Here is a 14913-nt window from a genome sequence, read left to right on the forward strand (position 1 = left end):
TCACCGATTTGTCCTCCATTATTTCAAGCCCCTCCATTACCCCCAACAAAATGCAGACTACAACCAACCTCACACAACCCCATCAAGCCCTCTAATTACCTCCCCCCATACGACATACTCTACAACCCATCTAATCGGGGCAAAAACGAAACTCAAAACGCACATGAACTCCGAGTAAATTGTCAACAAAACTCACACATCCTGGTGGTGGCTCCTCTGCCGCTTCGCCAGCTCGGCCGCACTCACACTCGACGTATATAGCAACCTGCCCGCAACCGCACTCCTAATCGTGCCCACGACGACAACGATCCATAGCAAAATAGTCGTAACCGCTATGATCTACCCACTCCCATTAGCACCAACCTCAACCCTCATAAAAACGCAACGAAAAACGGAACAAAACATACCGTCCCCAGCACCCTAAAAAACGCAGACCCCAACTCCGTCCCAATGGCAATCGTGTCGAGCGCCAGCATGCCGAGAGGGAACGTGAAGCTCCACCACCCCATGTTGAAGGGGAAGTGGCGCTGGTGCGCGATGGAGGCGACGGCGTACGCGAGCCAGACGAGCGAGTGGGCCCAGAGGATCACGGCCGTGATGCAGCCGAACGTGTGGAGCGTTTCGCCCGCGGAGGCGTACTTCAGCGTGGTCGGGTTGCGGGGGATCGTTTGTGCGGCTACGGATCCGAGGCGGAGGAGTCTGGGAACGGGGGAATGGATTAGATTGGATGGGATGAGGAAGGGGAAGGGAGGACTTACGAGAAGCTGGCGAGGCAGAGGGGGGATACGGGGAGGAAGACGCTGACGATGACTTCTCGTGGAGGGAGATGGTGCAGCGTGAGGCGTTGGTAGTAGATTGCGAGGACGGTCATCACTAGGGGTAGTCCGACGCCTAGGAGTGCGTAGCTCGCGATCATGGTCCAGAGTGCATGCTCTGGGTTCGGGAGGGCACCGGCGACGAGACTGCCTGTCGAGGCGGACGAAAGAGTGCTAGAGAGTGGGAGGAGTTGGACGGCGTTTACGGTGTGTAGTGCTGAACGTTCGCCGTGGGTCATCCTATGGATCAATTAGTGAAGCTGAACTTGATGAATGTTGATAGAGAGGGTTGATATCTTACGTGATGTATGGGACGAGGAAAGTAACGAAGAGCGCGACAATGGAGTCAATGATCCATAGAACCCAGGCGAGAGTGGCAACCCAAGTTCCCCATGCCGGAACGCAGACATACAAAAGCATGTTGATTAACGTCGTGAAGCCGATGGGTAGTGCACCCAGGAAGAGAGAATGATGCCGGTCTCGACTCATTATCGTCCAGATACGCGGCCACATCCAGTATCGAATGACGGATAGGATCAAGGCCACGCAGAACAAGACGGCATTGAGGACAAAGACTACGATGGACAGATAGTACAGCCAACTTCCATTATAAGGCAGGCGATTCAAAAGGGTTGCTACGACCCCTGTGCCCATGGTCACGCAAAACCATCTGGGAATGTCAAGTTAGCAACAACCGAACCAATTCGTCTGGAGAGACTGCATTTTGAAGTCTGATATTCTAGCTTACGATGGACTGAAATGGCGGATTATCTCCTTGTACTTTGGTCTCTTCTTCTCCCTCGTCGTCTCTAACTGCGAGCGCGGGGTATCGGTACCCTCCTCCCATATCTCCGTCAAGGCCGGGTCGTTAGACCGCAGAAGTTGCAGCGTCTGAGGCCTTACGTTCGCATGGGACCCGTCGGTGGTTGATGTGCTCGAACATTCCCCGTGACTCATATTACCATCTTCAAACGAGTGTTTATTAGGTGGAGATTCGAGGCGGAATTCATTGCACCTCTAGCAATTTGCCGGGAGTAGTTAAATGGATTGGAACTTAGTTCGGGGGGATTCAAGTCGATCGACGGGCGTTAGTAAGTAGTGTGACGTGTAAGCGAATACTAACGCTGCATGGCTCCCGACTGTGCCGACTTGTACCTCTCCATACACATGAGCAATAAAGTAATTATACAGATTATCACTTGGTATTGGTCCTGATCCTGGTCCTAATCCTAGTGCATAGAGCTAAAGCAGTTTGAATATACAATTGCAACTACATTTCATACTCAAGAAGAGAATGAGTCGACTAGGTCCTATAGTTCTCCTCTCTGCGTTGAAGATAGACTTATTACACCAAGAAGAACGTATGCTTTGACATGATGATCCTACACTATCTCATGATAGTGCCCTTGTACACTCCTCAATCGTGGCAAACGAGCAATTGACCAAGGTATTTGGCAATGTTGAACTAGTCTCAAAACTCGCATGTCGCAGTCTGTAACTTGAAAAAGCTTTTGGATGGCCTTCATCTTTGAACATCGAATCAATGGCTTCTCCTAGTAAAGTGTTAGAGATTGGAGATCGCATAACGTATCGTACCCTTGGTATGTATGAACACTCACGTGTTGACCCTATGTTACGACCAGAAAACGCATCCCATGAATGTGTAGTCGGCCATGCAAAGCAACGGAGCTACAGTAATTCACTCGTAGACTATCTACGCAGCGACCCTTTTAGAGTGAGCCTTCCGCTCCAATGCGACCATCTTGTCTCCTTCCTTTTCTCTTTTAGCAATTCTCGAAGCTTCTGATCACCTCTACACTTCTCAGTCACACCCTCAGCCCTCGGATTAGCACCGTGGATCAGAAAAGGTGCAATATCATCGGCAGTGAAGTTGTGGTCTGCAAGTACACCTTCCCAGATCGAACGTCGGCCTTTTTCAGCTCTCATGTTAGGATTGGCACCAAATTCCAGAAGTACTTTCACAAGACTCGAGCTTGGCTGTGAGTGGTTGATTGCAGGTAGATCCCTCATTTCGTCAAATGCTCGATAAGCGAAAACGGCCGTGTGCAGGAGCTCAGAAGTTATCGCGACGTCCACTGGGCCAGATTTTGTTTGCTCGGTAAGGGCTGAGCGGACGTATTCTACCAACTGGCACTTCACAGCGAACGCTAGAAAGGGTCTTGCGAATCGTGGGACGAGTTTCAACCGTTCATTTGTATGAATCCAGTGTGCTGCTAAATTGTGACGTCCCCCATACAATTGTGTCAGACTTAGATGCCCGGAACAAGGTATGGTAGATACCACAGAGGCGATAGAGTCGATCTCATTAAGAAGACGAGGCTGCCATGATAAGCCTTGAGGGTCGCTTCTACTTGCATATTCCGTCGCATTTGTTACTGCATCCCAAAATACTGACAGGTACATGCTTTCTGGAGCCATTGTTTTGAGCTTCATTATGTATGCGTTACACAATCGGAGATTCGGATTAAATGCACTTCCTGCGGCGTCTTGCATTCTTCTCACGATTTCCGGCTGGTCTAAGAAGTCTCGGACGGTTCGGTGTAGAAAAGTCACATAAACTTGTTGCAACTCGTAAGGTCCCTTCTGGTAATGAGCCTCTAGTAAGCCTCGACAATTCGCAGTCAAACGCCGTCGCATAAATTCGCAACGAAAATGAATTTGAGATTTGGTGAGGGGGGCGTATGGCGCTCTCATGGCGAATTCAGGGTCCTCCTCGTCGGCGAATGACAGTGGAAGGAGTTTCAAGGGTCCGATGGACGTTTGGATGATCCTGAATAGTTGAGATGCGCGTCGGAAATGTTCAGGCGGAAGGGTATCAATGACCTTCAGAAAAAGACTCTCAAGGTCACGGGGAAGCGCATCGAGCCTCCTCTGGAGATCAGAAAGCCGCTCACCTTCAGTGAGACCATCCAATAGCGACCTGGTGACAAGATATACCCAAAGGAAAACCCCAGACGCTTTAGCGGTGATATTATCGATCAGTTGCTTCGACGTGTCAGGATCGCACTCCTGCAGAACTTTGTAGCCTGGATTAGCATGCATTCTCGTGGTGACGTAGACTTTGATATCGTCAGAGGTCAAATCCTCGAGTTGCAAATGCGGCTTGTTTCTAAAGGCATCTTCAAAAGCTATCCAAGGACGACTTGCTGCGCAAACCTTGATGCGGGATGTGTTGCTATCCGACGAGACCATCTTGTTGATGAACTCAACAAGGTCAGCCGGCTGTCCGTTGAATTCGTCCATGCCATCTATGAAGACGGCTAGTTTGGCCCTTTCCGTCGCCCTTTTAACCATCGTCTCGAATCCACGCAATAGCTCTTCCCATGTCCAGGGTTCCAGATTCCAAATATGGTGACCGAACATGATGCTCGCCTCCACTCGATGGGGAAAGACAGCAGGTATCAATTCAGGCATTTGCTCCAGAACTTGGGCAAGTATTGTCTTGACCAATCCTTCCAGAGACATTTGGATGTTTGCATCTGAATTCCAGAAGAAGAACGATGCCTTCAGAAGTTTATCGTCTTTTGCCCAATCTTCTAGTGCTGATTTGGTTTTCTGATGATCGTAAATGAACTTCATTAGTGTCGATTTACCTGCTCCTGATCCAGCAAAATGCAATTAGTACAGTTCGATCATCCTAACCCCCATGCCGAGCTACCACTCCAAGATTTCTTGAGAGAAAGAAGACTAACCGGCTTTGCCAGTGATCCAGTAAAGAGGATCATTACTTTCTATCCATTCGGGAAAGTTGGCCCATCGAACTTGCTCAGTAGGAGTCTTGAAGATCCATTCAAATGTCTCTTGGTAGGCAAGCGGGATCTGCTCATAACGATGCTTGACCTCTCGAAAGCTTAATGAATGAATCAGCCTCTTGTTGATGGACGTCGCTTCGTCCTGTCGAAGTACCCCTTGCATGTGGATCAGTTGGTCGCTAGTAGTGCGTGACCTGTCGTTTGGATCCAACATGTAGCTCCTCTTGATTGCATCGAGAACATCGTTCTGGAACTCTTGACTCTTATCAAGCTCCAGCAAAACCTGATGGCAAAGATGCTTGGTTTCAGCCAGAGTCGTTGAGGTCTGTTCGTAATTTGAGCTGATTTGCTCCCTATTGCAGTGAGTGACGCATGCACTTCAATCAACAAGAGATCATCTCTTACCTCATGGCAACCAATATAAGCATGGATATCTGCTGTCTGTAGCTGTCAAGAGTACGCTGTAGATTGTCGACCTCGTCTTGGTTCCACATGGTCCGTAAGGCTGCCCGGAAGCTTGGCCATGTAGAGTCCCTGCTGCTACTCCGGACCCGATCCAAGATGCCAATAAGCTTTTCAGCGACATCATTACATTTCCTGCATAGGTCCGCGATTTCCTGATCTTGTGAGGAGAAGGGCACCAGGTTGGGGTCGTTGACGGCTTGACGGAGGGTGCCATTCAGCTCTTGGAGATTCTGCGTGATCCCGCGCAAATCGGAGTTTCTGTTAGAGTCTCCGGAGCTCGACTTCGATATCTCCCAGGTGCTGGTCACAATGTTTCCTGCAAAATCAAGAAATTGAACAACGGCAGTCGCGATGCTGAGCGCAGAAAGAGGTTCCATGGTCCATCCACGTTATCATTGTCGTTTGAGACGCAACGAGGCTGAGAAGACACAATGTGAAGGAGGAACATGAGTCTCGGTAACCATATCTATGCAAGCAGCGTCCGGTCTGATTCGCGCGTTAAGGATCACTGCACGCCACTTGTGGGGGCCGAGACGGACGCCTGTCAACATGATCGGGTGCATGAGTTGTAGGCAATCGACCAAGTATCAGAAACTAGACATCAACTCATGCTCGACATAGATTGCGCCTGGTATCTCAACATTGGAAATATTATAGGCTTGGATCGAAGTTTATGAGATTGCCTTGGTTGTGCGCGCGATCAGTTCGTGCGATGTTGTTGATTGAAGATAATGTTTGCCTAAGGCTGAGCTTTTAGCTGGTAAGAAATCGACAGCAATCATCAGGAATAAGAGGAGCAGTACGGAGTACCATGTTTATGGAAGGAACTTCATTCATGATGCGATCGATAGGATGCGACGCTCCATATATCTGGGAAGCAACGAAGGATTTGGATGGGGTTGTTCGGTAATTGTATTGTGTCCGATGAGGCTGTCGCTTCCATGTTCACACTACCATTACCCAGCACATTCAGATCCTGCTAATCCCAGCACCGATTCCTGTGGAGGGTAATCAGTACATTAGCAAGCAAACGTCTATCTGTACGGAGTACTTTAGTTTGTACTTAGTATCGGCGAGTCTGACAAGATGTGAGAGGCTGGTTCGACGTCCACGGGGCTCAAACAGTCCACGCCGCTTTTGAGCATGTCATTATCAAATGCCCCTTGCAATGATATCTTGAGTTGATCCAATGGCGGGAAGAGTAACGACACCGAAAGAGTATTAATTTCGACAATTAAGAGACGCTTGGACGTTACGTTTGAGTGGACAAACGGCGCATTCGCTTGGAAAAAGTAGCAATGATCGAATTGTTGGCATTCCTTTCTAGAGAGAATCGGGAAAATGACAATGTTCATCGAGAAAAGTAGGTTTTGCTCTCCTGGATCATCGAGAAGAACATCGGATTTCCATGGTTTGGCGAAGTTCTACTTTTATCTCCCTCAATAACCACCTAGGTATGTATGTAAATAAACAACATTTGGCTTCATTTCATTTAGACAAGTTTTTCTCGCGTTTTTGCAAAGGGTTCGTGTCGCCCCCCAAATCTGTGATTCTCGTATCTACATGTTTGCCAAACCTCAAGAAAAGGATCTACATGATGCGACACAATACACGCTCAGAACGATCACAAGATCGTTTCACCTACCGAATGGGCTTTTAGACCAATACAGTAGCGTTACCATGTACTTCCTTGCCACACGTCCCAACACGCAAACAAACAACAGCATACCTACAAGTACCACCATGTTGCGTATGTTCCTTTGCCGCACGAGGTCGTATCGTTCATGCACCCAGTAGCCGACGTTCCCCTGGTTGACTTTCCCCTCCCGAGACACGATCACTCAAGTAACTACACTGCCTAAGCAATTATAAGTTAAGACACGCTTGCTGGCTTGTCTGATCGTCTCCAGAGGGCAAAGGACATGTGCGCAGGGGTTAACCGGCCTTCCCTTACCATGTCGCGGAGCTTGTCGCTTTTGGTCTCCATCTGCTTGTTCCCCATGTACGTCACTGTGACCCGCGATGGTTAATATCAGAGTTACACCCTTGCCCCGTCCAGCCCATTGAGGGACCAAATAGTGCGATACAAGACCGTGTTTCCACGGGTTTTCTCCTGAATCTAGTAAAACAATCGAAATAGATAGGTCATCGAGCGAAAGGAGAAGGTCTCCCCATCAAACACGCTTGTGACCCCCATATTATACGGATCTGAAATGGTAGACCTCGTACTTCGTACTCGCGACACGATAGGTTCAATGACTGAACATCACTACAATCCTAGCCGGACCACTCTTGGATCCAGAATACAGGATTTGTGCCAGGGATTGACTGATTGGTAACGGCAGCTAATTACTGCTTTTCTGTTCGGGCGGCGGCAGCGGTGGAGGCGTGCGAATTAACCTTGCGCGCATGGCGGTCTACCCTGCTCTTCTGTTCGTCTTCTTCCTCTTCTGACATTACGTCGACCTGCTTGTCTGCTCTTGTTTTGCGTGAACCTCTCACTGGACCTTCTCTTCTTCTCTCCTTCACCTTCACTACTCATCCTGACCCCCGCCCATATCAGTAGTAATTGCAAGGTTGGGTGAAAAGCACTATTCACTTCGGTCTACCGAGTTATAAACCACTCGGGTAAAGGTACGATAGCTACACCATCACACCTACACGCACGACAACGACAACGACGACAACTACTACCAACGTCGCGAAAAGGCCCTTCGAAGGGCTCGATCTTCAATATGGCAAAGTCGCGACTTCTGTCTGTCGCATTGATTTTGCAAGTCGCACAAGTTGCTCTTACACAGAAATGCTGTAAGCTCTTTCCTCTCTCCTACGACCATCTATACCCATAACTATACGAACCCTCACTATACTCGATCGCATATGATATCCGACCTTGAGTCAACGAGTTGCACCCTCAACCTCATACATCTTCGTACGCTGTCCCATCAGATACAAACGTAGACTAACAGAATCACCTCAAACAGACTACCCCAACGGCAAAGAAGCCGACGCAGCAGAGAAGCCATGCTCCAAAGAAGAGGGTTCCGCCTGCTGCCCAGATAAATGGCAGTGCCTGGACAATGGCATGTGCTACTATCCCGCCGACAAAATCTACGGCCGCTACAGCTGCACCGACAAGGACTGGAATAGCGACGGATGCCCTTCGAACCTGTGCACTTACGGTATGAATAAGACGCCCTCATATTCATTGTTTTCCCAGATCGTGTCATGAGTGTTGAGTGCATTCTAGTCGGGAATGTCTTTACGTGAAGATCAAATGGCTGACGAAGGGGATGTGTGTAGACAAAAAAGCATTTGGCGCAGAGAGTTTAACACAATGCTCCAATCACGACAACCAGTGGTGCTGCAACGCCGACAACATCCACGTCAAATGCTGTCAGGAATCCCCAGAGCCGCGCCCGTTCTTCGATCTCGGTGAGGGAAAAGCGTACGCGACCGTGGGATCGAACCAAGCCAACCAACAACCCATCCTCGCAACCATCACAGGACTGGCCACTGGCTCCGGAGGCAGCTCGCCCTCTTCCTCTCCATCCTCGGGGACAAGTGGAAGTCAGGCAACAAGTGCATCTCAATCTGTGACCAAAGACGCAACATCCGCAGCCGCAACCTCGCCCATGACATCGCTCGAGACGCACGTATCGACCGGCAGCGCGGGAGTGGTAACACTGGTCGTCACAACCGTTCTCCCGCCTTCACAAACCGCATCCCCAGCCTCCTCCGGCTCGTCCTCAGGTGGATCCTCAAAGACAGGTCTCATCGCCGGCCTCGCAGTCGGTATTCCCCTCGGCCTCGCACTGATCGGCATTCTGATCTGGCTGTTCCGCAAGCGCTCACAGCAGAAGAAGAACGCCGCGTCCTCGTCGTACCCAGAAAGCCCAAACCCTTACACAAACGGAAGCACGACGCCGGACTTCGCGGGCGGAGCCAAATTGCACAAGAACAATCACAACAGGCTGAGCGGCGACACAGAGAAAGGTACCGGGGCCGCGTTCAAGATGAACCACCACGGTGCTGGGGGCGCCTCCGCAGTCGACAACAACACCGCAGGACTTTCCGAGCTCCCAGGTCAGACAGTGGGACCAGGACGGCCTGTTAGCACGATAGTAGGCAAGGCAGAACTGGACTCGGGAGCGGGCTTTGCGCCGGGATCTGTGGCCCACGCACCGCATCTCGTGGGCGTCGGTGGCGGTAACGGGGCTGTTCCATCGACCCAGCAGCAACAGCAACAGCAGTACGATCAGGCCTCGACTCCGATGATGAGTTCGTGGGGAAGCGCGCCGCCTGGATACACGCCTCGCCAGAATTCCAGTGCGTGGGCTCCAGCGCCCCAGGGCGTTGCAGAGGTAGACGGCACGTCTGCTGCTGTTCCATCGTCTTCCAGGCCCGTGAGCGAGGAGGTCAACACCACGCAGACGCAGACACAGGGTGGGAGGTACATACCCTACCGACCGCCTCCAGGCCACGGACAGACACAGCAGCCGGCGGGGGGTCTTGCGAACGTTCCCGAGGTGGCGGAGATGAGTGCCGTGAGGACGCCTCCTTAGTGAGTGAATTGGATTCGATTTCCTGGGTGAATCCACAATGTGGACGGACGAGACTCCTCGTGGGTTCCGGCCGGTTTCCTCATTTCAATTCTCACTTCAATTCCACTTCCTTTTCCAATCGGCGTGTGGCGTGGCGTGGCGTGTATGTGTACGGACCTTTGCTTTTCTTTTCTATCACTTTTTTTCTGCTTCCCCTTCTTTTCCATCTTCCAGCAGCGAGCGGATGACATGGATGAATCTACCGGATCCCTAGGAGTACACTCGAAAGGCGGAATTCTACTGAAACCCCCCCCTTTCACATTCCCATTCCCCATTTTCACTCATCTTCACGAAAGTCAACGAACACAACACACACTCTTGTACAAAAAGATCAACTCGTCTCGACGGAAAGACGTCGACGAATATGAAGATGAAAGATGCAGACGTACACAGACAGTAGGCAGCCCCCCCTTTTCCAGCAGCTTGCCGTCAGATATCAAACAAAGTACATAATATGACATAACATGATGAATAATAAAAAGAAAATGTAATACTGAAATCCTAAACTGAAATCTTGAATCAAGGAGCTTTGGGAAGGCTACGGTCGAACACTCTCTCTGTGCTATCAATCGGTCATTTGATACAATCGAAGAGTAGTAGCTAAAGACAAACCAAGGCAATGGAGGGAGGCCGTGCTACTTAACGATTAGTTGTATCGATGTCACTTCACTTCAGTAGGTACCTACTGTGTAGGTAGGTGATGAACCCCCTAAAAAGGAGAAAAAGTACAAGATTCAAGAGGTCATGCATGGGATCAAAGTGAACTGTTTCGGATGTTTAGGCCTACCTGACACAAACATAGATGCGTGGACTTAGAGAGAGAGAGAGAGAGAGAGAGAGAGTTCCCACCCCCAGCAGCCAGCCACGACTGCTAATTGCGAGACGGTTGCCGCAACATGGATCTCCATCCGTCAGATGCCGTTTGTGATGTGTTATCTCACACGTCAAGTCATGCAATGCATATGTTCACCCGAGAGAAGATACATGTGAAGAGAGCAAGATAGTTTGAATTTGAGCGAGAAATTGTTTGTTGATCTTTGGTTGGTTGTGTGTGTGTCGTCGTGCGAGAGAAAAAAAACATCTCCTTCTCGATCTTCAGTTTAACTTCGGGTTCTTCCAAGTCACATCAAAAAAAAATCAATCCCAAACACATATAGTATGAATAAGACAAACAGCAATACTCGAGGTCGTCGTTTCTCCCAGTAGATTGAGAGATGGTAAAAAGAGGAAATAGAGGGGGAAAAGAACTATCAAAGCCGAAGACGAACCGATTAATAATGAGATAACGCCAATTGTTACCCAATAACAGAGTCGGGATGAATAACCAACAGTAACCACGAAGACTACAAAGTGTGTAATAAGATCGCCCTTTCCGCCTCCATGCTCCGATGTGAATGAACCTAAGGGAAAAGCGAGAGGTTGAAATAACGGGTATATGACGGATTTTGTGCAGCAAAGGATCCCTCCTCTTCCCCCTTGCCACCTACTTTAACACCGAGACAAATAAGGAAGTGACATCTACATGGAGATATCTGACAAGGGATGAAAGTAACGCATGGGAAACATCACCCACGAGCAGGTATCAACCCTGAAAACCAAGGTGTGATGTTGTTCCAGAAATCATCACCGGTTTCGACATTGATTAATGTGTAGCGAGTTTAGATGTCGCCACTTGCTTCGACTCCATCCGGGAAGTTGAAGTCGTTGCCTAACGAGCCAAAACCAGCCGGATCGTCGCCGACGTGGAGGAATGAGTCGAAGTCAAAGTTACCAAGATCATTCTCAAATCCATCCATACCGAGATCGAAAGACTAGAACAGGTTAGTGATACATTCAGCGGCATTCTTGTCGTGATTTCACATACCTCCTCAGTGAGGCTGCCGAATGGAGCAGCGTTGTTGTCCATCTGCTGGGGCTGTTGCGGTGCAGCGGCGGGTTGCTGAGGTTGTGCAGGGGGTTGACCATTTGGTTGACCATTTGGACCAAATGACTTGGGGTGCATGGGTGTAATGGGCGTCGATGGCGTAGGTGTTGGCGGAGGTTCTTCACCTGACGCTGCGGGCGTTGCACCTGTGTTTGCCCCTTTCGCCTTTGAGGGCTTCTACAATTAACATTAACGACGCACAACCTTGAAAGGAAATCGCTCAACGTTACCTTGTTGTCCTTGGTGCCCTTCTTTTTGGGTGCCGCTTTGTTAGACTGAGAAGGTGTAGGGGGTGCTTGTGCGGGCTGTTGTGGCGATGGCTCGGTCCGGGTTTGCTCAGCAGGTGCTGGGGCAGGAGGCGGTGGCATTGGGTTTGCGTTGCCTCTCTGTTGCTGCTGTTGCTGTTGCTGTTGTTGTTGCTGCTGCTGCTGTTGCTGCTGCTGTTGTTGCTGTTGCTGTTGAGGGTTGTTCATCGGCCCAGCCATTTGCTGGGCTTGACCCGGCATCATCTGGGGGCCACCTCGCCACGCACCGTTCGGCATGCCGCCGTTCCGCATCGCTTCCAGATGCTGCGGGTTCATCTGCTGAGGGTTAAAGCCACCCGGATGCGAGCTTGGAGGCCTCTGCATCATGGGGCCGCCAGGCACCTGAGGGTAGTTACCCATTCCAAACTGTGGAGGTATACCTGGCGGCATCTGGCTTGGATCAAAGTTCATGTTGGGGGCAGGTGAATTACGCTGTGGTTGCATCGTGCCGTCTGGCATCGGGGAACCAGGAAGGCCTTGTGGACCAAGCTTAGGGGTATCCCGCTTCATGTCGTTAGGGTTCGGAGACGGGCCAGCTCTGCTCCCTTGAGGTGACATGGCAGGAGCAAATCCGGGGGCGCCGCCAACACCGGCCTGGTTGTGGGGACCAGTGATGCTGTCTTGTTCCTGGCGCGCCATCAGCAGCCGCTTCTTGTTCTGCTGTTCGAGAAGCATGAGTTGCATCTGGTAATCCTGCAAGGCATGATTGCCCTGGGGCTGACCAGGGGCGCCACCAGGCATCCCGCCAGCACGCTGCGGGTTGCCGGCGAACATGTCGTGTTGGTCATCAAGGCTTTGTGCTGCCATTGGTGAACCTTGTACGCCAGCAGCATTCATCCCCTGAGCCATAGCATGGTTATTCAGTGCTATTCTCTGTTGGTGGGCCAGGCTTTGGGCATATACCTCTATAGACTTTTGTTGGACATTTTGTCCCTGTGGTGCAAAACCATCAAACTGATTTCCAGCCATGTTTCCTGGGTTCATTCCTCCTAGTGTCATAATGTCAGCAAGTTTAGGTACAGCACGGTGCTCTGCGGGGACAGGGCAGTATGCATCGAGTGCATATCAGTCCAGACCCGCAGGCTTGGAGAAGATAGGAAATGTACCTTCAACACGAGCTCGTTTGTTGGGAGACGGCGCGTTTTCGTTCGACCCTGGCGATTGTGGGCGCTGTCCATTCATATCTATGGAGCCGTCTCGTTGCATGTTTGCAGCCGATATCATCGCCTGCTTGTTCATTTGCATGTTCGCCATGGGATTTACTCCATTACTAGAGTCGAGAAGCACGGGTCAGTGGTTGTACAGGACAGAAAGGAAAACTCGAACGTACGGTCGGTTCTGCAAAGCCGCTCGCTTGAGGTCGTTGGGGCCCCCTCCGTTCTGCTGTTGTTGTTGCATGCGGATCATATTCGAATACTGATGAGCATTCATGTTGCCAGCCATCAGCATGCGCTGATTCCTCTGGTCGTTGGTCATCTGGGCAAGATTCTACATGCTACCTGTCAGTGTCTTACATAACATCCATGCTTTGGATCAATGACTAACCCGTGTGTGCAGTGCATATTGGGTGCTCTTTCCATCAGCGGCCGACTTGTTGCGAGTCGCGTTCCAGATGTCCCAGAATTGATTCCACCAGTCGCCTAGAAATGAGTTGTCGGCGATTTGGTTGGGGGGAAGGTCTGGCAATGGAAGATCCTTATCGTCCATGCCATCGACACCATTCACGTTGCGGCCACTAGGGCTAGGCTTTCCATCATTCTTAAGGTTCATGTTCAAGCCGGACTCAATCATGGTCTTCGCTAATACCTGCTGATTGTTCCGTATGAAGTAGTCGTATATATAGGTGTTGAGCGTTCGCAGAGGGTCTCCTTTCCTCGGGTCGACGTCTGCGCGAGGACCACCAGGGCGCTGGAGGTTTCCCATGACGGGAGTGCCATTGACTGGGCCTCCCATGTTCGCGTTCATGGCCATGGCAGCCATCTGCTGCTGTTGGGGGTTCTGCATGGCGGAGGTGTGGGGATGTGCGGAAGGATTGCGACGTGAAGCGCAATGGCGTTGGTGCAGGACGCGACGGGGGCGCTGGAAACAGCGAGAGGCGTCGTGATGCGCACCTGGGTGCTTGGAGATGTGGTGAGACTATAGCAGCATGGACACGCCGTGGCGACGACGGGTTTCGGTGATCGGGTGCAGATGGCGAGTTACCGGATGATTTGGTGGATGGACTGGTGATCGGCAACAGAGCGACGGCGAGCTCGGAGGAACGCCCGACGGGAGGAGAGGATGGAAAGCACACAGATTTGAAGAAAGTGGATGGCGCGAGGGTTGAAGGATGTGATGGTATATAGTGGGGATGAGTGACTGTGAGCTGAAGGATGGAGAGTAAGCTCTTGTGGAGAGTCGCAAGGGTCTAGCGACGAGAGAGAGTAGAGAGTAGAGGGAGAGTGAGGAGGGTTGGGGGGTGCAGATGGCGTGTGGTGGTGGTGGTTAGTGGATAGTAGTAGGGTAGAATGAGACGAGATGAGAGTAACTGTAATAGTGGGAGAGACTGGTAGTGAGGAAAAGGCGAGGCGGAGGTGCAGGGCAGGGCAGGCGCAACGCAGGAAATGGAAGGAGGCCGGCGCGGTTCAACGCAAACAGCACAACCTAACTAACTGCACCAGGACCACGACCTCGAAGACAGCAATACCGCTGAAATCGTCGCAAAGATGAAGGGAATTGCAGCAAGCCGAGATGGGCAGTGCGTGAGTGAGGGGAGGGGAGAGAATTTAAAGAGAGAGAGAGAGAGAGTAGAGAGGAGGTAGAAGAAGTAAAGTAGAAAAGGGAAGGGGAAGGGAAGGAAAGGCGGATTTGGCTTCTGGAAGTTGGAGAGAGCGAGGGTGAGGGAGAGAGTCGACCAATTCTGCCTGTCCCTACCGCCATCCGCTAGACCACATCTATTCATCACGTGTTCATTGCTCGACCATTTCCATCCATCATCCTTCTTCTCTCGGGCACAGAAGAAGGTATTCATTCAATTCTGCATATGGG

The 14913-nt window shown here is 50.8% G+C and overlaps 4 protein-coding genes across 4 annotated transcripts; 1 reads left to right on the top strand and 3 right to left on the bottom strand.

Annotated features, from left to right (window-relative positions):
• Positions 1-4: 4 nt before the first annotated feature.
• Positions 5-1516, bottom strand: BU24DRAFT_153101 (C4-dicarboxylate transporter/malic acid transport protein). Its single transcript, XM_033521292.1, has 3 exons — positions 1117-1516; positions 759-1055; positions 5-699 (listed from the first exon to the last, which is right to left on the bottom strand). The coding sequence occupies exons 1-3, from the start codon at positions 1467-1469 to the stop codon at positions 372-374; spliced, it is 978 nt and encodes a 325-aa protein (XP_033385912.1). The 5' UTR covers positions 1470-1516; the 3' UTR covers positions 5-371.
• Positions 1517-2933: 1417 nt separating this feature from the next.
• Positions 2934-5430, bottom strand: BU24DRAFT_317882 (uncharacterized protein; the record flags this gene model as incomplete). Its single annotated transcript, XM_033522897.1, has 3 exons — positions 2934-4435; positions 4529-4929; positions 4994-5430. Coding segments are annotated over 3 exons (2340 nt in total), but the record flags the coding sequence as incomplete, so codon positions are not given.
• A 2606-nt stretch (positions 5431-8036) lies between these two features.
• BU24DRAFT_332794 (uncharacterized protein) lies at positions 8037-8412 on the top strand (the record flags this gene model as incomplete). Its single annotated transcript, XM_033523048.1, has 2 exons — positions 8037-8235; positions 8357-8412. Coding segments are annotated over 2 exons (255 nt in total), but the record flags the coding sequence as incomplete, so codon positions are not given.
• Positions 8413-10988: 2576 nt separating this feature from the next.
• BU24DRAFT_153147 (uncharacterized protein) lies at positions 10989-14211 on the bottom strand. The gene is made up of 7 exons (XM_033521293.1): positions 13432-14211; positions 13217-13374; positions 12993-13156; positions 12790-12875; positions 11812-12726; positions 11522-11758; positions 10989-11468 (listed from the first exon to the last, which is right to left on the bottom strand). Exons 1-7 carry the CDS (start codon positions 13888-13890, stop codon positions 11316-11318), a joined length of 2172 nt encoding a protein of 723 aa, XP_033385915.1. The 5' UTR covers positions 13891-14211; the 3' UTR covers positions 10989-11315.
• Positions 14212-14913: the final 702 nt, after the last annotated feature.

This window comes from Aaosphaeria arxii, assembly GCF_010015735.1.
Source record: "Aaosphaeria arxii CBS 175.79 unplaced genomic scaffold BU24scaffold_3, whole genome shotgun sequence".
NCBI lineage: Eukaryota > Fungi > Ascomycota > Dothideomycetes > Pleosporales > Aaosphaeria > Aaosphaeria arxii.

Excerpts from the sequence above, each read along its gene's own strand:
- BU24DRAFT_153147 (XM_033521293.1), bottom strand. The coding sequence starts at position 13,890 with ATGCAGAACCCCCAACAGCAGCAGATGGCTGCCATGGCCATGAACGCG. Across the intron at positions 13,375-13,431 it reads AATATGCACTGCACACACGG|AATCTTGCCCAGATGACCAA; the intron begins GTTAGTCATTGA and ends GGTAGCATGTAG. Across the intron at positions 12,727-12,789 it reads TCCAACAAAAGTCTATAGAG|GGGATGAATGCTGCTGGCGT; the intron begins GTATATGCCCAA and ends GCTATGGCTCAG.
- BU24DRAFT_153101 (XM_033521292.1), bottom strand. The coding sequence starts at position 1,469 with ATGGGCACAGGGGTCGTAGCAACCCTTTTGAATCGCCTGCCTTATAAT. Across the intron at positions 1,056-1,116 it reads TTCCTCGTCCCATACATCAC|GATGACCCACGGCGAACGTT; the intron begins GTAAGATATCAA and ends ATTGATCCATAG. Across the intron at positions 700-758 it reads CTCTGCCTCGCCAGCTTCTC|ACTCCTCCGCCTCGGATCCG; the intron begins GTAAGTCCTCCC and ends CCCCGTTCCCAG.